A 24,896-nucleotide genomic window follows, 5' to 3' on the forward strand; every position below is an offset into this window, starting at 1 on the left:
CAGAGGACAGGGTTTTCCCCTCTAATGACCCGGCACTGACGCCACATTTACCCGCATTGCTTTAACAAGGACTGAATCAGCGTCTCGAGATTCTTGTGCAGATTACACCCAATTCCTGTTGCACCCTCCATGTGCAACACTCAGGTCTGAATCTTTGGTGAAGCCAAGAAACAAGGACAAAACCTCCCCTAAAACTCAGGCTTCAGGCTCATAAGTTAACATGCTTGTCAAAGTCGTCCTCTAAATCTGTCATCTCTGCTCACCATCGCACCTGTGCATCGTTTCACATCTGCTAACTAATCACCATCAGCCCATCACCACCCTCTTTAGAACTCTTGCAATCCCACAACATAATTTCACACTTACACAGTCTGACCCTGACTTCCTCTCATTGTTTCAGCTGATTAAAGCCTTCCCAATGTCACGTTAGAATGCCAGGAAGTGCCCTGAGGCAAACCACAAAGATTTCATCCCTCATTATTCTTCTTGTAATATTGCCATATTATTATAAAGAGGAAGTGCAAAACCAAACAGGATTTCAGTTTTAAGGAAATGGTGTGTTTTAGATTGCAGTGCCATATTTCAAGTCGAGGAGTGACTATGAGAACATGTTGTTTTTGCACGGTGTGTTGAAACAGCTGCTGTCTGGTGCTCCCTATTGCAACATGGACTTTGTAGTTGTGCTTGTCAGATGTCTGTAGATTTAGACCTGTACATTTCAGCTGCTCGTCCGTCAGCTTTACGTTGAGGATTTGGGGTTTTAACATATGATTTCATGAGAGAAAAAGTACAGAATTCACATATTTGGTTGCCCACCCGATGGCCTTGACAGATGATGCTGTGTTGTGGTCTGGTAAAAGTTGCATCAGCTTAAACTTTTTGGCCAGATGACGCATTGTGTTTTTTCTGGAGCCCCCTGCATTGGCACCTCTCCCCTTGTGCTGCCAGGCTGGCCTTGTTGAAATGAATGAGAGGGCACGTGCAAGTTGATCTGAACGCAGCCTTACATCAAACATTTCTGGAAACAAGCAAATTTGCTGTCTTGCTAAGAATGACACGATGGTTGCTACTTTCTGGTCATTGTTTTTGTTGCCTGCCAAGGGACTACAGATGTACATTCTTGCACACTCTTGCATGTTTACATCTTATATTTCACACTAATATTCATTAAAATGCTTTATCCCTATCAAATAAACCCTTAATTAGATAAATATCAGTATGCTAACTATGAAGCTAGAGCCAGTAGCCGATTAGCTTATCTTAGCTTAGCATAAAGACTGGAAGCAGGAGGCAACAAGAAGCCTTACTATGTCCAAAAATTAATAAAAATATGCTTGCTAACAACTTTAAACCTCACTGGTTTAACAGGGTGCTACAGCTGGGCGAAGTGACTTCTTGTTCTCACAGTAGTAAGATTGGCAAACAACCAGAAGAGACACTGCACAGACATGTTGGGCAATTAAACTGTTGTTTCTGAGTCTACCTCTTGCAGTAAGTCAGTGACAACAACCTTTAACCTGTTACCTATTAAGTTGACCTGGTGAACTTGGCAGCAAACAGTTGCTTTTTCAAGCATCCAGCAGGTGCAGAGCAACACTAGCATTAGCATTAATAACATTAGACTTGAATTTAAATCATGAAATGATAGGATTGTAAATGTATATTGCAGGATTTTGGTTCATAAAGACAAAAGGCATAACCCAGAAGTCAGAATCCACGTGTCACAATGTTAAAATGAAGACATGCTTATTAAATATTCATCACTTCAAGTGTGCATCTTGAAAAAGCACCTGCACTTTTAAAAACTGACTGAAGCAGCACTTCGTAGCGTCTTGCTTCAGGCTTATTTCTTTATCCTGGGTGTCACGCAGGTAATCTGTCTCACATGGAAGATCAAACAACATGATCCCATTTCAAGAATTGTAATTCTTCATTCTTAATTTTTACAATGCTGACACTAAATAACGACATGTACTGCAGGGCCACAGCTTTCTAGCACAAAGTAACCCCCTCCCTCAGATTGTACATGTAAAGCAGAAGCAAACTTCAAGTGCTGTTTCTGTTCTGTCTCTCTTTTTTGCAGAGTTCATGCTTTTGGAATGCGAGGCGTTCGCCTGCACTCAGCATATTCCTGCTGGAGGGGGATTCTGGCTGGATCTGTTTTCAATTACAGCCGGGTCCGTGCTGGCCTTTGATCAGAGTCTGGGCCGACTGAGGCAAAGGGGGAGACCCTGTCCTGACACAGCTGACAGACTCAGGAGGCAGAGGGGATACTGAGCACCGAGGCTCTGGGCTGAACACATTCTGAGTCTGTGGGGAAGAAACACAGGACCACTCCCACCAGCGCCGGCTTCACGTTACAGTCCCAGCGGTACAATCCTTTCATGAAAAACTGTGTGTATGAGAGCGAGAGAGAAAGGAAGCATGTGTTAAGACCTTCAAGTTGATCCCCTGAGAATTTGTCATTATATTTTCACTTTTTCTTAATCTACTTAACGTTGCTACAACATATGAAGCTGAAAATCTCCACTTTAACATGTGTGATAATTTACTACAAAAACATATAAAATAAACAATTCACATTTGATTTTATTTCATCTTGTGAAGGGCTCATTGCACTGATGGAAAATGGTCTCAATAGAATATATAAAATGCCTTTATTTTTCATGGCAGTATGAATTAAAAATGACAGCTGCGTTGCGACCGACATAGGGCTTCATCAAGCCCAGTCTCACTCCGAAGTCATCAAAATCTGGCACTTGGCTAGTGACTTGCGGGGCTGGAAAAAAACGGCATCCTTTAATGTCAAAATGATACCCAGCCAGTCACCGTTATAGTTTAACAGTGCCCAGTGGCCTCAGGGGGAAACGCGGCGTGACAAGGGCGAAAGTTAAGGCGGCAAAAGTTTGATCAGACCAATCGTGGTGGATAGGCCTAACAAACACTGACTTCCACCCAAGAGAGCGGTGCTCGCCTCCCGTAGGAGTCAATTTGAGTTTATTTTGAAAGAGACTGTATGTAAATGTTAAATTTCCTGTGACAACTAAAGTGTATTTTGAAAGAAGACAATGCATGTAACAGGCAGAACTTGACACGGCGTCCCAGAACGTCTACAACCAACGCATCCAGGGTACCTTGCACGTCCTTTATGGACGTGGAAAGTCCATGTCCAAATGTCAATATGTGACGAGGTCAGAGTGAGAATGTGTTGCTTCATCAGGGTCAACATGAGTGCATTTTAAATACATACTGATATGTAAAATAAAGGTATTTTATCTTTTTTGCTGAGCCCATATTCTGCCCATGCAATGAGCCCTTCACAAGATGCAATAGCACACTGAAGAACCTGCGTGTGATCACAACAAGGACAGCAGCGCTTCTACTCCATTGTCTTCACATTCACATTTGACACTTCGATTCAAATACTGTCTCCACAGGTGTGGAAAATTACATCTTCATTCTTCTCTGCCACATGAGACCTGCTGCGTTCATGTGACAGTGCGACTGGAAAGTTTGGTCGGTGTGGTTATCTGCAGACGGGTGATGATTTCATGGTAGCTGGCAGTGTGGGGTCAGATTTGTTCCTCTCTTTTGAAAACAAAGATAACATCAGTGTTCTTGCTTCTTGTATTGTTCAGCACGCAGCATGCCTGAAATGTTTTTACACTGCTGTGTGTTTAAACAAAACTAGAGCATGTGATGGTTTTAAAAGTAGTGTGGTGGGTACAGTATGTGCTAGTGTTTGTATCCTGCTGAAATTTAATTATGTCTAACAAGCATGTGTGTGTCGTGTCACCCCTGAGGTGGTTACGCCGCTCAGCCAGAAGTTTACTGCTCACCACTTAACTACACCTTCCATTCAGTAAATATCGGTCAGCAGGTTTAGTCGAAATTATTTGCTGATTTTGGATTTACATGATGTTCTTATCCACACTTAATTTGTCTAATCATCATTTTATCTTTATGTTACTGTTTAAAACATCAGAAAACCTGCTGAAAACAGCTTTTAACCACATCAGCCCAACATTACTTTGCTGTTTATTCCTGTTAAAGTAAGAAAATAAACTTATTCCTGTAAATCTACAAGCAGAACTGAGTGTGCACTTACGAAAAGAGGAATCATTTTAGTACTTTCTCTGTTGTTGTAGATATGATATGACTGGAGTGATTAGACTCTAACACGGTGGCATTACAAGCACTTGTTGCTTCTGCAGGAAGTGTGATTAGACAAACATGTGGGCCTGGTCAGCAGCTCACATGAGATCATCCACTGACCTCAGCACTGCAGCACCCTGCCCACTCTCAGGGGCGAGGTCCTCAGTGCTGGAAGAGGCTCAGACTTGTTACACCCTGCTTATAAAACATTATTTTAGGCTAAAATCACATTTGCTGTGACTAAAAAATAAAATTCTGTACCGGGCATAATCTAATTTAGAATTAGTATGGGACATTAGATGTTTTTGTAGGTGGCTAAGGTTTGAAATAGCAGCAGAAACACAGCAAAAGATGTTGTTTTTGGGTTTGTATGGTACTGGCATGATGGAATCAACATCCTGCACAGCCACACCCATTGTCAGTGTTACTGGAAAATATAGAATAAAAGTACAAACGTCTACTAATCTCTTTTTTACTGCCTGCTAAAAATAGTTGACATTAAAGACTGGTGGCTACTCCAGCTGTTTCTATTATTCTCTCCTCACTAAATTACTTTCTTTTAAAAGAGGCGGCTACTCATAATGTTTTCTTTCAGTAACAGACAAAAGCAACAGCATGCTGAGCTGCTGTTGTTATTCGTAGTCCTCAGAGAATGAATTCAAATGTTTTTGAAGACCTCCGTGACCTTTCTTCTATTGCCATCATCAGCCTAAATTTCATCTTGCATAGAATGAATATAAAAATCTAATTGTTAGTTACTGCAAGATTGTCAGGCATTGTTCATGCTCCCCAGACCATGATTTATTTTCATTTTGGACACTCAATGAGCTTTATGCTTATATAAACCTCTGCGCAAATGTGAACTTTAGACACAAGATATTAAACAATCTTATGGGCAGGTTGCTGTGACATTTTGTAAGTGTGTTCATGCTCCCAAGAGGATGATCCTTTCCTATGTTTTCAATGAGCTTTTCTCTTTCACTAACCTCTGGGCAAAATGAGAACTTTACACACAAGATATTGGATAATCTAATAGGCAGATTGCTGTAACATTTTGTAAGTATGTTCATGCTCCCAAGAGGATGATCCTTTGCCATTTCACTCATAGAGCTTTGTTCTTACACAAGCCTCCGGACATGATACGAACTTTACACACAAGATATTGAATAATCCAGTGGGCAGATTGCTGTGACTTTTGTGAAAATGTTTATGCTCTCTAGAGGATAAACCTTGTCCATTTTGGAGGAACAATGAGATTTCCTCTTACATAAACATCTGGACATGATATGAACTTCACACACAAGATAGTGAATAATCTAAATGGGGAAATTGCTGCAACATATTGTAAGTATTTTCATGCTCCCAAGAGGATTAACTATTTCCATTTTGGATGCTCAATTAGCTTTCCTCTTACACAAATTTCTGGACATGATACAAACATTACACAAAAGATATTGAACAATTTCATGGGCAGATTGCTGTAACTTTGTAAGTATTTTTATGCTCCCCAGAGGTTGAACCTATTCCATTTTGGACACTCAGTGAGCTTTCGTCATGCACAAACTTCTGGAAGTAGTATGAACTTCACACACAAGATATTTAATAATCCAATAAGCATAATGCTGTGACATTTTGAAAGTATGTTCATGCTCCAGAGATGATAAGCCATTTCCATTTTGGACGCTCAAAGAGCTTTTCTCTTACACTAACCTCTGGATATAATATGAACCTTGCACACAAGATATTGAACAATCTAATGAGCAATTTTCTGTGACATTTGTAAGTATGTTTATGCTCTCTAGAGGATGAACCTTTTCCATTTTGGACACTCAGTGAGCTTCAACCTGACACAAACCTAGCTGGGCAAAATCAGAACTGTGTGCATAAGATATCTAATAATCTAATGCAGATTGCTGTGACATCTTGTAAGTATGTGCATGCTCCCAACAGCATGAAGCTTTTCCATTGTAAATGCTTAATGAGCTTTGCTCTCACACAAACTTCTGGACATGATACAAATTTTACACACAAGATACTGAACAATCTAACGGGCAGATCCAGAGGATGAACCTTTTCCATTTTGGAAACTCGGTGAGCTTTACTTTGACACAAACCTCTGGGAAAAATTAGAACTTTATGAAAATATATTTAATGATTTAATGGGCAGAAATTAGCTGGGGGCATGATTGGTCTCAGGGGGATAAACCTGTTTGAACCAGGTGCAATTCAGCCACATATCTGTTAGGGCTCTCATAAAAGAAAAATCATCTATTTCTTGTCTGTTTTTGTGCAACAAACATTTTTGCATTGCGGGATGTAATGAACAGTCTCTGTGGACCACCAGCAGAGCTCCAAGCATTATCTCTACTACTGCAGTGTTTATGGGTAGAGGCGTGCATTTGTATGTTTGCTTGTTTTCAATCAGCGGTGATGCATCATGGGAATTGTTGTATTTTTCTTTTTATCCAAGGAAAGAGGGGACATGCGGCGTGTCCTGTACCTGGCAGAATGTTCAGGAATGTGGGAGCACTCTGCATTCTTTAGCTCCGGTTTTGTTTTTATAGCCCTCACACAGGAAGCTCACTCCGGTGGGGCCTCATTCATGTAGTCTGAAAAACGCTGACTGCCCTCCCACCCCCACCTCTCTGGCTGCTCTCCAAGATAGACACACACACACACACACACACACAACACAACACACATTTTTTTGTCTTTGTGGGCCAATGTGCATTCTCCCATCCCCCCATCCCCATCAGAGAGTTTCATTTATAGCTCTAATTACAATAAACAAGCAAGAACAACTAGGGAAGAGGCCACTTCCCTTGCTCACTCAGTTATTTTCCCACTCAGGAACAGAACCACTTGAATGTCTGTCAATCATATACACCAAACTATGTATTTTCCCATTTTTGTTCTACTATATGTTGGAATTTTTGCGGTTAAGAGAAGGCTACTTATCATGGCCTGGAATCAGAGGAAATGTGAGGATCCCTGCTGGAAACATCTCTGTTTTCAATCTATATGGGCTAAACTGAAATTATAATTGTGAGATATTTAATTGTATTCCAAAACCACAATGACCAGCTGATTCAGCTACATAGAGAGACATGCTCAAGGTCATGCAAAACTTTAAACATTAATATTAAAGGGAACCTTTAATATTACGGTATTTTGTGTCCTATATATACTGTCAAAATTAAAGATGTTCATATTAAACATGGGCAAAGTTTCAGATAATGAGGTAAATGTATGTAGAAGTAACCCCTGTGAGCAAAAACCTCAGGCCTCAGACCGCTCTGAATACTCCCGTTTCCAACAGTTTTTCTACTCTGGCCACAGTATGACATCACAGTATGCCAAATTTCTTTATATGGTCATCTGCTCCAGGCACGCTACTGCAAGTGTTTACATTACATTGCTTACGCTGCTAAATGAAGCTACATGCTAACATCAAGGAAAAGTAATCTTGATTGCTGATGTTGTTAACCCCAATTTTGGATCATAATCCAGCTGGAGCATGTCTGGTTGTGTTAAGAGGCTTTTATTTGGTGATTTTTAATAATAAAAAGTGACGCTATTCTCGGTTACAGTCATTCTGCAGCTGCAATGACAGTGCAGAAATGGCAAGATGTGGAAGACCTGGAAATGCTGACCAGCCAGAGCAGACTGGACTTCTTTTCTTTTTTTCAGAAGGGGAGGCAAAGAGACAAGTGGTAAATGGGGCATCTCAGGGTGAATGCAGGTGTTTCAACACAGCGTGAGGAAAAATAGTGTTTTTTGAACATTAGAGCATGTAAACATGTTCCAGTATGAACCTGAGAATGAGCATAATATAGGTCCTCTTTCATGTTTCTGCATCCTCAGTGTGGAGAGAAAAGATTAACTAGGACATCTCCGCACTTTGAGTATTTATTTATTTATTTCTTGTTTCTTGCAAACTGAATTTTAAAAAATAAAACCCAAAGTACAGGAGCTTTTCACCAGGATTTTGACATGACACCATGAGGACGGGTGGGCAGAATGTCTATGTAATATTGGAGTTTGTACAACTTCATCTTAAACCTAGAGAGACCAGCAAAATATCACTTATCTCAGAGGAATTCCCCCCTTTTTTTATCTTTCCATGCCACTTACCAGTCCTCTCAGTATAACCCACACACTGGCATACAACATGTAGTCAAACACTCTCACTCTTTCTCTCCAGCACACACACACACACACTGTCACTGTGCTGACCAGCTAACCGCCCTCTTTGTCCGCTGCCACCCACAGACTGCAGTGAACCACAGTCATCAAATACACCAGCTGACATGGACACTGCTGGTGGTCTGACCTCTCTCACAGTTACAGCACACACCTCCAACTATACAGGTTCATTGTTTTCAAACTCTGTGCGGGGCTTCAGGGAGAGCACAACATCAGGCCGAACATCTGATGCGTGACGTCTGTTTATGATCCGGCTGTGGATGAATCTATTGACAGGGAGTTACCAAATCAATGGACTGTAGGGCACATGGGAGTTGACTACACGTGCGTTTGTGTATGTGTGTTGGTGCCACATGCTGATAGATATGAGATTACACAGATGTGCCTTTGTGTTCCAGGTGTCATTTTATCAGGAAAAATTCAAAATCAGGTAAGATGCTGCAACCAATACGACCAAATAATTCAAATGTTGCCTTCAGTTTGCAGCAGAAAAACACTATGTGGAGCATTTTATAAAATGTACTGCAACAAAACAACTTCCTTAAGAACACTTCCAATATTGTTACTTAATAAAAGACCAAAAATAGGATGTGTATTCAAAAATACTGAAGAATGCAGTCCTACAAAGAATTGACCTTTTGCTAAGACAAGCTGTCGCAGTAAGCATGGAGCCCACACTGTAACTGCACTCCCTGAAGAAATATTATCATATTTTTGGAGAAATGAAACAGTGATTCTAGAGAGAAGCAGACAGAGGGGTCTACAGTCTGTGTTTGAAGGACATATCCAGGATGTCAAACTGACTCAGCAGCAACAACAGGTTAAAAAGACAAAGATAGTTAGAAGCTAAAGCCGAACTATAGGCTACAGATCACAGTGTAAAAGTGAACCACCACATCACTGCTGATCGCCACACAAGACAATGAATATAAAGGGAAACTTTGCTGATATTGAACCAGCTGTGTGGCATCGCAGTGTGTGCACATGAACAGTGTTTGGCTTCGCCCCCGTGCTGCTGCCAGCACACGGACCTCTGCTGCCCGACGGGCAGGGATCTCTGGGGGAAGTCAAACAACGTTCATCTGTACACACTGTGATGACACACAGCTGGTTAAATATCAGCAGAGTTTCCCTGCTTCCCTTCACTGGTTCCTGTGCAGCAGGGTCGGTCTTTTTTTTCACCGTTATAATCATTAAAAAGCAAAAGCAGCATGTGTATACATTCAGTAGGCTATATCTTCAGTAGCTAGTTAGCTAACCCTACACTTTTCAGGGTTTGATTTTGGTTTTGGAACAGGGAAGAAATGTATATCTTTTCCCAACCTCTCCAGGTAACGAGTATCATTAATACACGACGTGCCCCAGGCACAACATTTAGCTCCAAATCCACAAAACCAGCCTGAAAATGAAGGAAATCTGAAACGATTGCATTAAAGTCAATGGAGCACAGCTGTGTTGTTGTCGGACCCTGGTCTGAGCCGGTGCAATGCTACGTTATGATTGGCCAGTCTGTGTCCAGGGGCGGAACTTAGTGAAGGGTCAATTCAGTTCATGTAAGTCTATCACGCATTTCTCTTTAGAAGAATATGGAAATGCAGATACACATTGTATGTTATAATCAAGTGGGAACCTCCGACTAAAAACTGAAGTCAACACAGGCGTGCCATAAACTGCAGTTCCTCTAATGGCCACTTGAGGCTGGCTCAAGAGCGAGTCAATCTCCACAGATCTCCCCATGTCAAAATACCCAACCTTACAGCAGAAATAAACATGTTTCCCCCTCATTACAACTGCATGGGGGTTAATTTTTATATAATTCACCTGTTTGCCTTTAGTAAAGACCTAAGTTATGCATAATTAAGGGTGTGGCAACTTTGCGTGACTTGCTCTGCTATGCTTTCATCCAAATATGGTAATTTCTGGTTCCAAAAAAAAACCAAGATGGCAACGGCTGAAATGCCAAACTCGAAGGTTCAAAACGGGAGTCAAACCATGGGGTAATGTCACAGAGGATACATCAATTGTCTTTACAGTCTGTGGTTATAAGTTGCTTTCATATTCCACTGACCAACAAGTGTCGCAATAGTTACAGACGGGGGAGGAATCTCTCAGCAGAAACCCTCCCAAACAAGGACAGTTACTACTTGTTTACATCTGCAGAACCAGCCCAAGAGACACTTAAATCAGATGAATAAATGTCACAGTTTTCCCGGCCTTATATTACTTTCAGTATGTGCATGATCTGTTTCTCTTTGGTGCCATTTCAGATCAAATCAGCCATGAGCAGAGGAGCTGCCAAAACCCAGAGAAAAGCCTGTCAATGAATCAAGCAGCTAATCCTCTCCCCAGCAGATGAGAAATGCAAAAGGACCCGGTTGAGTAGCAGATAAAACGGTGCCTAATGCCACTTGGGCATAGAGCTTTGGGAAGAAAGAGAAAGAAGCTAGATTGCAGATTGGCTTTCTGTTTTACTTCATCATTTGCGCAACAGAGCTTTCCCCTAAAAGGCAACTGCTATGGCTTTCAGCACCAGCACGCCACATTCTGAAACCCTTTGCAGTATTTTACGTGCCTTGATTAGCTTTTATGAATAAACTAAATGACACTTTGTGGATGATATGTTAGCAGTACTTCAAATGCACAGACATTGTTATTCTTGCAATAGTTTATAAGATGAGAGAGAGAAAAGGAGTCTTTTTAGAAGTGAAGCCTCTTTAAAACAGCGGTCGAAGTGATTCAATTAACCATCTGGGTTTGTCTGTGTGGAACCTTATTAAACCAAATGAGCCACGACTGCTTTGTCTCTCGTAGCCTTGTCTTGCAGGGTGCCATTGTTCTGTAACCCTCTGCCCCACAATTACCAGCTTTTAAATTACAGTGATCAGAGATCTAATATCTGAGGGCAAGAGCTCATCTACATTAATTATCGCTCTCTGAATCCCAGTTCTCCGTTTGTCTCACACATGATTTGGGAAATTGCATTAGTTGTATTGTAAGTGTGTTAAAAGGGCTAACACTGTGAGTGTGTAGCATTGCAGACAGATAGCGTAATGCTAATTTAAGCCCTGACTGCTCTGAGTGTCCAACATGTGACCGCTTCCTGCCAGACATCCACATTGTGTGACCCTAAATACTATGATGTCAGCATTTTCTCTGCACCAGTTTCCTCTTGTTGAGACTATTATTTGACTTTTGTTCATGGAAGGACAAATCACTCATGCTTGCTCATGGGCTGAGGGACAATTCTGTGCCAATGTGGACAAGCACTATGTACAGTTTTCTTATTTACAACTGTGTAAGATGCAAACTACATCTTTTGAAATTAGTCATAAATGTTACACCTATTCTGTCAACTATCTCATCATTAACTTGATGGATTGGCACAGAGGTTTGTACAGACATTCATGGTTCCTGGAGGATGAATCCTAATGACTTTGGTGACCTTGAGTTTGTTTTTTAAATCAAGCTGCGCCTGGTTTGGCACTTGCAAACCTAATGACATTCCCATCAGCCTCAAATGTACTTTGTGTTTTGTATGCTCGTGAGCTAAAATGGTGAACACAGTGTATCGGCTAAACATGATGATGTGACATTGTGAGCATGTTAGCATGCTGACGGTAGCATGTTACTCAAAACACCACTATGTCTAAGTGCAGTCTCACAGAGCTGCCAGCTCAGCTGTCAAGTCTTTTGTTCATATTTATATGATCTATAATGCATGGTCTAAAGTGCATGTTGCAAGGGGCGTGTCCAACTCCACTTTTACTGATCAAACAGTGCAAAAGCCAGGTGCAAAGTAAGGTACAAGGGGCAAAGGGGATGTGTTTAGTCCCTTAACTAATCAAAGGTGTGTTTTGGGCACAACAGAAGTTCAACAAATCAAGAGTGTCATCTTCAATTCCCTTTAAAACCAGGTGTGCCTGCACCTGCACATGGAGAATTTTGACAAATTGGATAGGTGAGCAGGTTTCTTCAAAGAGTAATCAACCTGGTCTCACTCTGAAGTCACTGAAATCCGGCACTTGGGCAGTGACTTGCAGCGCCAGACACTGACGACAAAAGCCATCCTTTAACGTCAATATGATATGCAGCTGTTCGCCATTATAGTATATAGGAAATACAGCAGGACAAGAATGAAAGTTAAGGCACTAAAAGCCTGAGTGGGGCAGGCAGAGGGGGTGGTGGATGGTCCCAACAAACACTGACCTTCACCCAGGAGAGTGGTGTCCTGTCCTGTCCTGTGTCCTGTTTTTGGTGGTCTTTCTGGATGTGGAAAGTCCATGACCAAATGTCAATATGTGATGAAATCTGAGTGAGAGATCGAGCTTATAACGTAGGATATTTAAGCAGCAAATCTAAAATCTGTAGGTATAAAAACTTGACAAAGGAAACAGAACTAAACTTTTAGCTTCTGAAACAATGAATGAAGTTACGCTGCTCCTTGTGTGTAAATACAGTGTCTCTCATAATCAGGAGTCAGACAGCAGCTCTGCTCTGTTTTCTGCTATGTTCACAGAATGCCTTTAATATTTTCCTCATTAATGATGTATTATTTCACCCACCTGCATCAACCCATCACCGTATCCCTGTGTGTGCAACAAGCAGAGTGCATGTGCATTGTGAGGTGCATCTTACTATCTGAATAATGTGCCCTTTAAACAGCAGGAAAATAGAGCTGTATGACAACAATGCACCTGACCACAGCTCATATTAAGATCTACACGCCCATGGGCGCACAGATTGGTGCAAGTGCATTTTAGACACTGGCCATGAAAATGATATCTGTGTTGGGTTGAAACTAGCAATGACAGTTGCACTGTGCTTCATGCCAGGTGTAAGATAGCACCCTTAGTCTTGTTTTCCAAGTAAACAGGTCAGTAAATAAAAGAGAAAATGTGAATGAATCTACAACATTTCAGTACTTTATCTGTGAATCTTAGACTGTCTGAGGTGAAACATTAGTATTAATATTGTGACATTTTGAGTAATAGGACCAAAATGCAACATAAAACCATATAAATCGTTTCAACAGCAGCTCTAAATGTTGAAGCATGTAGTCACCATATATTATATTTTACAGTGAAAATGTGACCTAAATGTCGGATGTGTATCTGATCCACTTCACTCTTCCCTCTGTGTCCACCCTTTTTTACAGCCTGTTGCGTTCCACCAGACAAAAGACTGTAAATCTGACATGACATACAAAACAAGCCATGTGTCTCTGCAAATGATTTCAGGCAATAAATAGAGTGCGAGCTGGCTCTCTGGATGATCTCAGTCTTTCACATCATCAGCATTCCTAAACACAAACAGGCAATTCCAACATGTATAATGTGTGTGTTGACATCTATGCATGATTCCACTTCTACGCTTGTGAGGATGAAAGAGCTGAAGCGAAGTTGTCTTTGCCACAAAATAACAATGTTGGTTTGACAGTTTGGGATTGAGGTCGGAGCTGAGTTTTGGATTCAGGTTGGGGAAAGTACAGGAAAGCACAGACAAGTCTGTCTTTGTATTTTTGTTTGTGTGTGAGGGAGGGAGTGGGTGATCTTCTAAATCCTGCCTCACTGAAATAATCCCTCTCCCTTGTGTCTATTGAGAAGCTGCTCCTTAACACTTCCTTCACATACTGTTGTTTAACTTTGTGCCATATTATCATCATCATCATCATCATTGCTCTGAGAATTGATTGTGGCAAAACACCAACCTGATAATCATATGGAGTTGCCATTTTGTTTTCACCCCCAACAAAGCTCTGATTGGCTTGGCTGTTTCTCTAACCTGGCCAAACAGATGTCATTGAACGCAACATCAGATCTGTTTGAATCACTGAAAATACTGGCAATGTGGGCAGTGACGCAGGAGTCTGAATCTAGGCTAGCAATACACCACACCAGCACTGCCCCAACTGTACTAACAGAGCATTAGTGGTGAAAGAAGTACTCAGATCTTTTACTCAGGTGAAAGTAGCAATACTACAGTGTAGACTGTAGTGTTTACTGTGTTACAAGTAAAAGTCTTGCATTCAAATTTTTTTAATTTAAGTGAAAATACAAAAGTATTAGCATCCAATTCCAGATCTGGATACTTGGCGTAAAGTCACACATGTTCTGGGTGGGTTTTGGCTTCCGCCAGGGTTGCCCCTTGTCACAGATCCTGTTTATGATATTCATGGACAGGATCTCGAGGCACAGCCAGGGGGAGGAAGGGGTCCGGTTTGGGGACCTCAGAATTGCATCTCAGCTTTTTGCAGATGATGTGATTCTATTGGCTTCATCATACTGTGACCTCCAACATGCACTGGGGTGGTTTGCAGCCAAGTGTGAAGCAGTCGGGATGAGAGTCAGCACCTCTAAATCTCAGGCCATGGTTCTCTGCTGGAAACCAGTGGATTGTTCCCTCCGGGTTAGGAGAGAGGAGGGTAAGGAGATCAGACATCCGGAGGGAGCTCGGAGTGGAGTCACTGCTCCTTTGCATCAAAAGGGGTCAGTTGAGGTAGTTTGGGCATCTGATCAGGATGCCTCCTGGGTGCCTCCCGTTAGAGGTGTTACGGGCATGTCCCACTGGTAGGGGGCCCCCTGGCAGATCCAGAACATGTTGGAGGGGTTACATATCTCATCTGGCCTGGGAACACCTTGGAGTCCCCCCAGGAGGAGCTGGAACGTATTGCTGGGGAGAGGGACGTCTGGAGTGCTTTGCTTGGCCTGCTGCCCCTGCAACCTGGCCCCGGATAAGCAGGTGTAGATGGATGGATGGATGGATGGATGGATGGATCGCAGGCATCCAAATATACTTTAAGTACCAAAATTACAATTAGTCATTTGCAGGATGGCCCATTTCAAAATAATGGATGTTAAAATATTGAATTTTAATATGTACATTACTGAAGTGTAGCAGCTGGTAAAAGTCGGGCTTATTTTATTTAATCTGTCAGGTAGCTTGTGAATTTTACCAGGTGATCAATATAGTATCTAAACTTATTGTAATACATTATAATTTATTTGCTGATTATATTTCATTGCTAGTAGCAACTACTACTGGCACAGCTCCTTAGCTATTTAACTGATACTGTTAGATCCACCGTTTTGTAAGATGTAGGACCAAACCACTTTAACAGACATTTTTGACTTCTGGCCATGGATGCAGCTATTGTTCATGTTTGCTTGTCTTTGTTTAACTTTGTTGTCTTGGCTTACCTTTGTTTGTGTGCGTATATTTGTTCTTGGGCTAACAACCAGACTTAAATTCCTTGTGTCAACACAGCCAAGTTGCCCAAAGAAAATGTTTGCATTAGAGACTGCAAAATGCAAATATGTTACATTTGCATATTTTGTAAGTATCATATTACTGCTTTTAAAGTGACGTAATTAATCAGCTGACTTTGTTATCGGGGGGTGGAGGGGATCGTGGATGGCCAATCACCTCAGCTAACCACTAGTGTGTTTTAGTGACATATTGTGATGTTTCCTAGCAGCGTTAAAGCCATCGAACCTGCTTTTCACCTGCCTGTCCCTGCTTATCCTGCGGCTTTTTGGGGGCTTATGAGCTTTTCCTATCCATAAGAGACTTTTCTGCCTACACCTAACCACACCTTGACTACAGTGTTGTTCAAGAATATAAAGTTTCAACATATCCACTAAAAAATAATGAAATAATGTATCTGTGGTTTACAAAAGTGTTCAGTGCAAACAAGTCCTTTTGGCAAGTGAATGGGTCAACCTCCTTGGCCAGAAAAATGTATTCTGATTTTGAATTGGGATTAAATTTATCTGGATTGTGGCTGGTGGAGAAGGTAATGGTGAAAAGTACAACCACTGTATCAGAGGAGCGCTTGCACGCACATGTTAGGGTACATCTTTGACTGTGCAGTTCATCTTTTCCTGCACTACGTGTATCAGACTGACTCTGCCCACTCCTGCACGATTTGATGATTGCTGGAATTTCCTTTTAAATAAATGACTATATTGTGGTTAACAATAGCGTCTCAGTTAAGTTCCTCTTCATGGACTGTGTGGCTTCACATCATTGTGCTAAGTTTGCAGCTCTCATGTGATGCCATTGCTCACCGCTCCTATTAGCTCATTTACTGTCAACAAGCCCATTTAGCACATCAGTGCCGATTGTGTATGAATCCTGACCTTGTTGCATTTTTGGCAAAACTATTTGTATTCTTTGTGAGCTCACTGTAATCAGTAATTAACACCTGTGCACATGTGGCAGACATCCATAATGTCCCCAGAATTTAATGTTCCAGGTCAGGAAAACAAGCAATTGCTTTCTTCACATGATACCGTCAGTCATGTGGACTGAGTCACATCAGTGAAGCTGCAGCTGCAGAAAAAGATCCTTGTGCTTTTCCAAATCGCATTACATGTTCAACCTCTGGCTATCCACTGACATTCTTGGTGGATATTTGGAAAACACACAACACCTTAGTGCCGATCATGTGACAAAGACCTGCTGATTTTATTGTTTTTGGATGTGAGAAAACCACAATTAAAGTAATTGCAGGAAGCTGAGGGAAGCGATGATGATAATTAATCTTTTTCTAATTGGTCCTCTGGCGCAGTGGATCTTTGCTTGCAATGAGTAAAGTACTATTAAGAGGAGGGCCACGGACTAGAAGTACAGTTTAAATTATAGTGACAGGGAAAACTGCCAAAAACTCATTTAAGTGGAAGAAATAAGGGGAGAATTTCACAGTTTATACACAAGCTGTATGATTGAGAGAGGTTGAGAGTAGAAAGTAACTGCAAATGCAAACATTTTAAAATGGTTTATTAAAAATATGGTATAAATAAATATCACACCTCTGTTACATAGTAGGTTACATCATTCAGATGAGACTGGAATACACTGGATAGACACTTCTCTTCAGTACAAAGTGATTCATAACATACAAGTTTACAGTGGTTTTCTTTGACAGCAATTTCTTGTGTCCCACAGCTTGTCAGAACAGTACCGTTCATTTACAGTAGATACATCATTACAGTGTCAAACCGCCAACCTACAGTAGATAGATCAGAGTTAAATAATTATTATAAATGCCAGCACTCATTTATTCAAAGAAATTCTCTGTGTTTTTTGAGTTAGTTGCTCAATCTCCTTAAAAGTAGGTGGACCCATCGCTTTATTCAGCTGTTGGGGAACCTGTCAGTAGATTACAGAATAAGCCTGTTATTTCAATTTCAATCAGTGAGGTGAAGGCAGGTAGAATACAGTGTAGATCTGTGTAATCCATAAGATCAGTGCCTTGATTTTTCGTACGCTTCTTCTTGAAAATATATAAATACTGTGCATAGTAAATAATAATAAAAAAAACTTGAAAAAGAGTGCGATTATCTTAACCAGTGTGTTTGATCAGGTCTACTGAATAAAAAATAATAGTGATACAAAACCAGCCTTGTCAGTGCCCCATTCCAATATACAGCCATGCTGAGAAGTATTGTGACAACTGTCAGTTCTATAATATTCAGTCCTGTAATGCTGTTAAAAAAAGTCTTAATTATGGACGATACATGCAACCCTCAATCAAGGTAACATGAAGTAAATGACTGTTAACAAAATACCTGAGTTACAAAACGTTAATATACTATAATATATAATACATAACAACAATATAAAATCTGCACAATCAATTGAAATGCTTGGATTATACATCTTTGTGCCAGAGTCAGTCTTCGTAATTCACAGTTTCAAGCTGTTACAAGCATCACTTCCACTCTGGTGATCATAACCCATACTGGAAGAGACTTCAACGTGCATGAGGACCAGATAACAATGATTAAACATACGTTAGGCACCAAACATAGGTTGTAACTGACCACAATGATGATCGCTTTGTAAATGCTCAAGTGGACAAAGTCTGTTCCAACAATTCAATATACAGCAGTGGTTGTAAACTAATGATTCAATGGACTGTGTGGCTCAAAGAAAACCTAAAGCTGTCCGTATGCTGATTAATGTATGGCAAAAGGACTTTGGCCATATAGGTTTTCTGCTTTATCCAACTTTAAAACTGCATAAATCAATTTATGGCCACTAGGGGGCGGAATAACTCGAAAACAGGCCTGCACAACCTTGACAACGTCTTATAAAGTTGTTGTTCTAAAAGTTGCAAGCAAGAAACTGCTTAAGTATTCATCCAGCGCAAACAGAGTAATGTTATCATCCCAGTGGAGCTGTGTTTCTGGTTATATGGTGACATTTTAGCTCTGGTTAACCTCCACCAGCTCTTGACAGAAAAATATGTGGGGGCATAACTCAAAAATAAGCTGACCAAGCCTTCATAAACGTTATTATGCCCTTTCTTAAGTTGTTATTCCAAATGTTGCAAGCAAAGCATGGCCTAATTTAACACTCTGATGTACCCTCCACCAACTCTTGACAAAAAATCTTGGGTCTATATCTTGGTATATGCTTAACTTTATAAAGTAATGTGCAGTAAAAACTAAAACAATGAGCTAAGAGAGGCTAAAAACTGTTGGGTGAGTAGGGTGATAACTCTGAGTTTGTCAATACCGGTGAAACCTTATACACAGCACTGTAATTTGATTCAGTATTAATACAAAAATATTGATTTAGGTACAGCAACAGATTTTGGCTACAGTGGTTTTCTACCTTATCCATTTTTAAAGCTACATCAATCTATTAATGGCCACTAGAGGGCAAAAGAACTCAAAAATAAGCTAACACAGCCTTGATGTACAGTATTATGGCCCCTTTAAATTTCTTATTCCAATGTTGCCGGCAAACTATTGCCTTTTAGCTCTGGTTTAGGTTCCACCAACTCTTGACAGAAAAAATCTAAAACAATGAGCTAAAAGAGATTAAAAGGCTCCATACGCTGCAAAGATGATAATTCTGAGTCTGAATACTGATTAATGCAACTTTAAGCTAATTTATTGCAACCTCATTTAAATACACAACCACGTTTTAATCTGTTATCAAAACCTGAAACCGTGTTCTCCAACACATATAGCTACAAGTCAGTTTGTGGAAGATCATACCCAGTACTGATTCCTCTGCAGAGTGGGCGTGGTGGTTCTAATAATGTGGGAAGATGACGCAGGGGAACCATTACTCCAAGAACTTACGAGCATGTTTGAATCGATGGTGTTATAACCTGAGCCCTGATTTGGTGTCAATAACCGATCAAAAACAGGGCTTCCTGGGCAGCTGGGGTTCATGGGGTTTAATGGAGTGACAGTCACTGTGGGAACTGTTGTGCTCCTCTGGGTTTGACCCTGGTAGGACTGACTGCTTGGAAGACTAGTAGAAGGTGGCTCCTTTGGTGCAGCGGGGCTCTGCTTCCTTTGCCTGTGGTGTCGCAGAAAGACAACCAGGACTACAAAGATGATTACGAGCAGCAGCAGAGCCAGCAGTGGTAAGATAACCAGGAGCGGACTGGAGGTTTTTTGAGGATAGGACTCTACACGTACTGGTGTGTTCCTGAAGGGAAAATCCTCTGTATCATGTGTAGGTTTGCCAAGAGTTGTGCTGAAAATGCTAGTTCTGTTGGAGTTTCCCCAGCGGTTGCGTCCCTTGAATTTTTGCTGGTTTTTGCTTGGCTGCTGGGTGGAGAGGAAAGCTGTAGACAGGACTGGTGAGGCAGTTCCATTTCTTGAGGTGCGGATAGGCGTCTGATGAATAGATGAGGTGGTTGGGACAGGACTTTTTGTGGTTGGGAAAAGCGCTGGATCATATGGCACAATTGTAAAGTGGAACTCCCCTTTAGCAGGTGGGATGTTATCAGCTTTCAGCACAAACACCAGTGAGTCATTAAGCTCTTGAACTCCAGTCATGTTAGCATTCAGCTCCAAGGCTACCTTCCCCTGCATCACCTCCTGAAAGGTGAAGGACTCAGCTTGGACAGCTTTCCTGGATATTTTAGGTTTTGTCCAAACCACCTTCCCATGCCTGGGATGAGAGATAACTTCAAATATAGGGTTACTGTCACTGATATTAGCCAGTTCAGAGGCATCAAGAAAGCTGGCATTGAGTTTGACAGTGATCCCATTGGGAATGCTTAAACCCTTCCCCACCTGGATCAAAGGTCTGACAGTTATGTTAAACACTTGGCCGGTCACATTTGCCTCTGAAGTGAAGGCATTGAACTCAAAGCTGTCCTCTGAAGAGGAATGGGAGATCATGTGGTAGGACAACCTTCCAGCCTGTAGATCCTCCTGTCCGAACTGTGTAACCTCTTGGTTGTCCTTTAGAAGTTTGCCAAAGTTCGGAGGCCTTGTAATCTGGTAATGGATGGTGATGTTTTTCCCGTTGGTCTCAGCAGAAAGGTTGTCTTGGGTCAGTGTTACAGAAGTCTTGCCTTGCTCCAATGTCAATCCAGTGTAGTTGACCAGAGAAATGGTGATTTCTGTCACTTCTAGGTTAAAGAGTTTATATATTGGTTTATGATGACCATCTGTAACACTGAAGTAGAACACCCCAGAGACAGAGCTTCCATCATGGATAAAATAGACACTTCCGTTGTTGATCTGGGCTTGGGTGAAGGCCACTATCGACTCATTCAAACTTCCTTCAAGAGCTAGGTAACCATTGTTTGGCTTGCTAATCACAGAGAACTTAATATCATCAGGAGGATTGTCTAAGTCTTCCACTTTGAGATTCTCAGGCCTGAGAGCTACCGTATCTCCTTGTACCACCCTCAGACTCGGAGCTTTGGTTTTTAACAAAGGTGGCTGATCATTCACAGGTGTGATTGTGATGTTAAAACGCTCCTCAACAACATCCATGTCATCCTGAGGGCGCTGCGCCGTTTTGCCTTTGGGATTTATCCATGCGTTGAATACAAAAGAGTCATGAGTTGTCTCTGAGTTGTCGTGCTTGTAGGTGATGCCGTATTTGTTAACGATGAACTGGGAGAAGTTAGGTTTGTCCTTGGTGAGGTTTCTCTCGCCTACCACTATGACACCATGCTGAGGCAGTGACGTCACCTGGAACCAAACCTCATTGGAGCTCCGCCGAAGCGTCGGCAGCTTGGACATTAGGTTAGAGGCGTCCAGCTTGGATTCATCAATGACGACACTCTCCCCTTCTGTTACCTCAGCACCTAGCACCAAGCAAACATTACGTTAATCACCGACATTTTTAAGTAATAAAAACATAAACAACAGTTGAGTCAGTAGGTTTTAGCCATGCCTGTGGTAATGTCAGTCTGCTGGTTGATTAGTTCACCACATTGGTCAAGACTGAAATTTTTAACCACTATTGGATGGACTAGCATAACGTTAAGACATTCGTAGTCCCCTGAGGATAACAGCCGTGGTACAGAAGCGACGGGTCATGTAGTCTGGATAGAGTGGGGTTTTTTACCTGACCTGTCTTTGTAATATGTGGTTGTATGCCAGCATCACTGTGTGCACATTGTGTTTTGCCAAGTGATTATGCTGTTAGTTATGCAGGGTTTGGAAGCATTGGCTATATTAACTGATACTGAATTAATTAACTGGAATATTTTAACAACAGGATGCATCGATTTTGTTTTAATGTGAAATGTAAAAACATCCACAAGGTTGCTTTGCTGCATTGCACTGCCTCTGGCACAATGTGGTATTAACTTTTAGTATTTTTAAACAGATTAATAAATATTTTAAATATATTATTCTAGTAATAACCTAGTATCACTGCTAGATGAGCAGAATCACACACAAGCAGACAGACAGAGACAGAGGATTCGCTCTAAGTGTGACTTAAAAAAAGCAAAAGAGCAGAATTGTGCTGTAGTCTACTTCATTACCCCTGCAGTTTGTTAAAAAAATATATTTTTGTTATTACAAAAGGCATTGTTGGGTACCAGAGCCAAATTCCAGGTACCAGTACTGGTTGAAATGTGAACAGTACCCAACGTTGGTTCGATGTAGTTTTTACATAGCTGCTTGTAGAGAACAAAAATAGACCAGCTAGGTAAAACAAGTAAAAAGTAGGGAAGCAGTGCCCATGCTGGTGCTTGTGGCTTCTGTGGGCAGCGTGGCAGCTTCACTTGGTTATAAGGGATGCGCTCTGTTGTGGACATGTTGCAGCAGACATGTCGGGCACATCTGTGCCCCATGTATTTTGGCCATAAAGCCTACTGACTTTGGCGATCTCATGATTTTACTTCCATTAAAAGTTGACATTTTAAAGGAGCTACATGTAAGAAATCTAAAGCAAATAGTCATAAAATCCTCCTAATATGTCACAGAGACTAAGGAATAATGTTTATATAACATACTGATCTCACCGACAACAATAGTACGGCCAGAATATTCGCATTTAATAAAATATTTTACGGTCCGCAAATCATGTTTATGTTTTGAATTTGTGTTTTGGCCTGTTGCGCCACCCACCGCCGTCTACCAGACACGCAGTCAGTAGAGTCTCAGCATCAGTTACAGTTACGACTGAGCTACAGCAGCACGGCAAGCAGCATTAGCAGTGTCCTGGTACATAGCATTAGCAGCCGGCTCCTCCTCAGCTGTATCCCGGCAGCAGCGTTAGCAGCAGAGAAGCCGGACTTGCTCGAATGGTCTGCTGGAAAACCGAAGATCAAGGACGCAGTGACGTGGCCCTGCCACGGCAGCCGCCCGTGAGCAAACAAATCAGTCTCCAGCGTGCCGCTGTCCAGCAACCTCGAATCTGTAGGGGAGAGGGGGGCGGACACGACTCGCGGCAGTATTTTGAATTTGAGTGCAGTAACCATTTTGGCCACATTCTTACATACAGCGCCTTCAAGTTTTGAGTGAATGTCTCAAAGACTATTATTTGATAGATTATCATGAACATTTTTATGCATTTTACTTCATGTTGCCCTCATTATGAATTATGACCATTCATTTATCACAAAGTCAGAGTTTCTGTGACAAAATAATTGCAATACTAATGACATTCCCATCAGCCTCAGCAGTACTTTGTGTTTAGTGCTAATTAGGAAAGAATGCTAACTCGCTAAAATAAGATGGTTAACAGAGTAAGAATCCTACTTGCTTTACTCTTGTTCACACTTGTGTTCATACCTGTGTTTGCAAGCAGGACTGTGTTGTGTTCAGGTCCAGTGTTCTCATAAGAAATGTCAATTTTGAAGGTCTGGCTGTCCAGAGAAGTAGGCGGTGATGCCACAGAGAAGGTCATAGAGTCCATGGCCTCCCAGCCCACTGACTCAACGGGGGTCTGGATGTAAACAACCTCTTTTCTGTCCACCTGGGGTACAAAAACACCACAGATCCTCAGGCAAACCCACGATCCAAAATAAATTCACATCAACAAATTTGCACAACATGCAGATCAGCCATCCCTAAAGTGAACTGATGACTTAATCAAGTGTGTAAACAGCTCAGTGGCCTAAATAGCTCTTCACCATCCTGAAAGACATTACAACAGTACGTATAAGATTTCACCATTAATTTAAATCTGCTTTGCTCAGCAGTAAATAACGTGTACAGCACCACAGCTTTAACTGTGCCAGATGATAATCTATCAGAAATAATTGATCACATAAAAGCCTCACATGTTCCATTCAGCTTAAGAAGCACAAAGTCAATTTCCTGAATGAGGATGCAGAGTATAAATTATTCATACTGTGGAAATCTGGCAACTTTCCACATGAATGGAGGGACCCTAATGTTTAATCCTGACCTGGTTCACATCCCTTTTATTTCATTTCAAAATAAAGTAAAATGAGAGAGTACTGATTTGACCTCCAGTTCCTCACTCACCATCTCCTGTGTGAAAGTGGAGATGTCCACTGTTGAATTATCGGGCCGCGTCATCACCAGACGTCCCAGTTTAGGATGCCGAATCACACTGAATGTAATAACGCGGTTTGTGGCGTTGCTGATGTCATTGGTCACTGCTTGTAAAACTTCATTTGTGACTGGTGTAGAGGAGCCTGGAGGAAAGACACAAAATTGAATTAAGAGAATTATTGGTGAAGTGGTTTGGATAATTGATCATGAAACTATATCTGTCAAGAAAATTAGTTTCTCTTGTCTGGTGTTCAGTTTAGCTGTCGCCACACTGTTAAATTTCTTGTGTGGCTGCATCAAATGTTGCAAGTTTTCCCCTCTGGAAGCGTTTCACATCTTTTTGACACCAAATTATGCAAAACAAGCTCTGGAATAGGCCGATGAGAGTCCTTTGATGTGTCAAATTAAAGCTGCACTGCAGACATCACAGGCTTTTTTACAGCGCTGTCCAACTGCAGTGCGGGGTGTTACATAAAATCCAAACAAGAAATTAAAAGTGGATCAGCTCCTTACAGGCGCAGAAATCTTCCACTTGGGGAAAATGTAAAGAGAGACATCTCCTGTGCACGATGACTGGGACTGACTACTGAGAGCCTCTTTTCTTCCTCTTACGATGAATTACATAGATTTCCATAGCTCTGCTGCCACTGTGAAGATTGCGAGAATCCTAAAAAAAGACTGCTGATAAATGATGGAAGCCAATGATAGAGGGAAAGAGGGGTCAAAGCACAGTGAAATTCATTCATCACTTGTCGTGAGCACTCCCACCATCCTTGTCATGGGAAATTTCCC

At 41.4% G+C, this 24,896-nt stretch overlaps 1 protein-coding gene across 1 annotated transcript in view; it reads right to left on the reverse strand.

Moving 5' to 3' along the window:
* Positions 1 to 17,140: 17,140 nt before the first annotated feature.
* Positions 17,141 to 24,896, reverse strand: part of cspg4ba (chondroitin sulfate proteoglycan 4ba) — a 42,951-nt gene continuing 35,195 nt past the window's right edge. The window contains exons 8-10 of the mRNA XM_049578901.1: positions 24,075 to 24,247; positions 23,376 to 23,559; positions 17,141 to 21,433 (exon numbers count right to left, since the gene is read on the reverse strand). Of these exons, the coding sequence (XP_049434858.1) occupies positions 19,365 to 21,433; positions 23,376 to 23,559; positions 24,075 to 24,247 (2,426 nt within the window). The 3' untranslated portion in view covers positions 17,141 to 19,364. The remainder of the gene's footprint in view (positions 21,434 to 23,375; positions 23,560 to 24,074; positions 24,248 to 24,896) is intronic.

This window comes from Epinephelus fuscoguttatus, linkage group LG6 (genome assembly GCF_011397635.1).
Source record: "Epinephelus fuscoguttatus linkage group LG6, E.fuscoguttatus.final_Chr_v1".
Lineage (NCBI taxonomy): Eukaryota > Metazoa > Chordata > Actinopteri > Perciformes > Serranidae > Epinephelus > Epinephelus fuscoguttatus.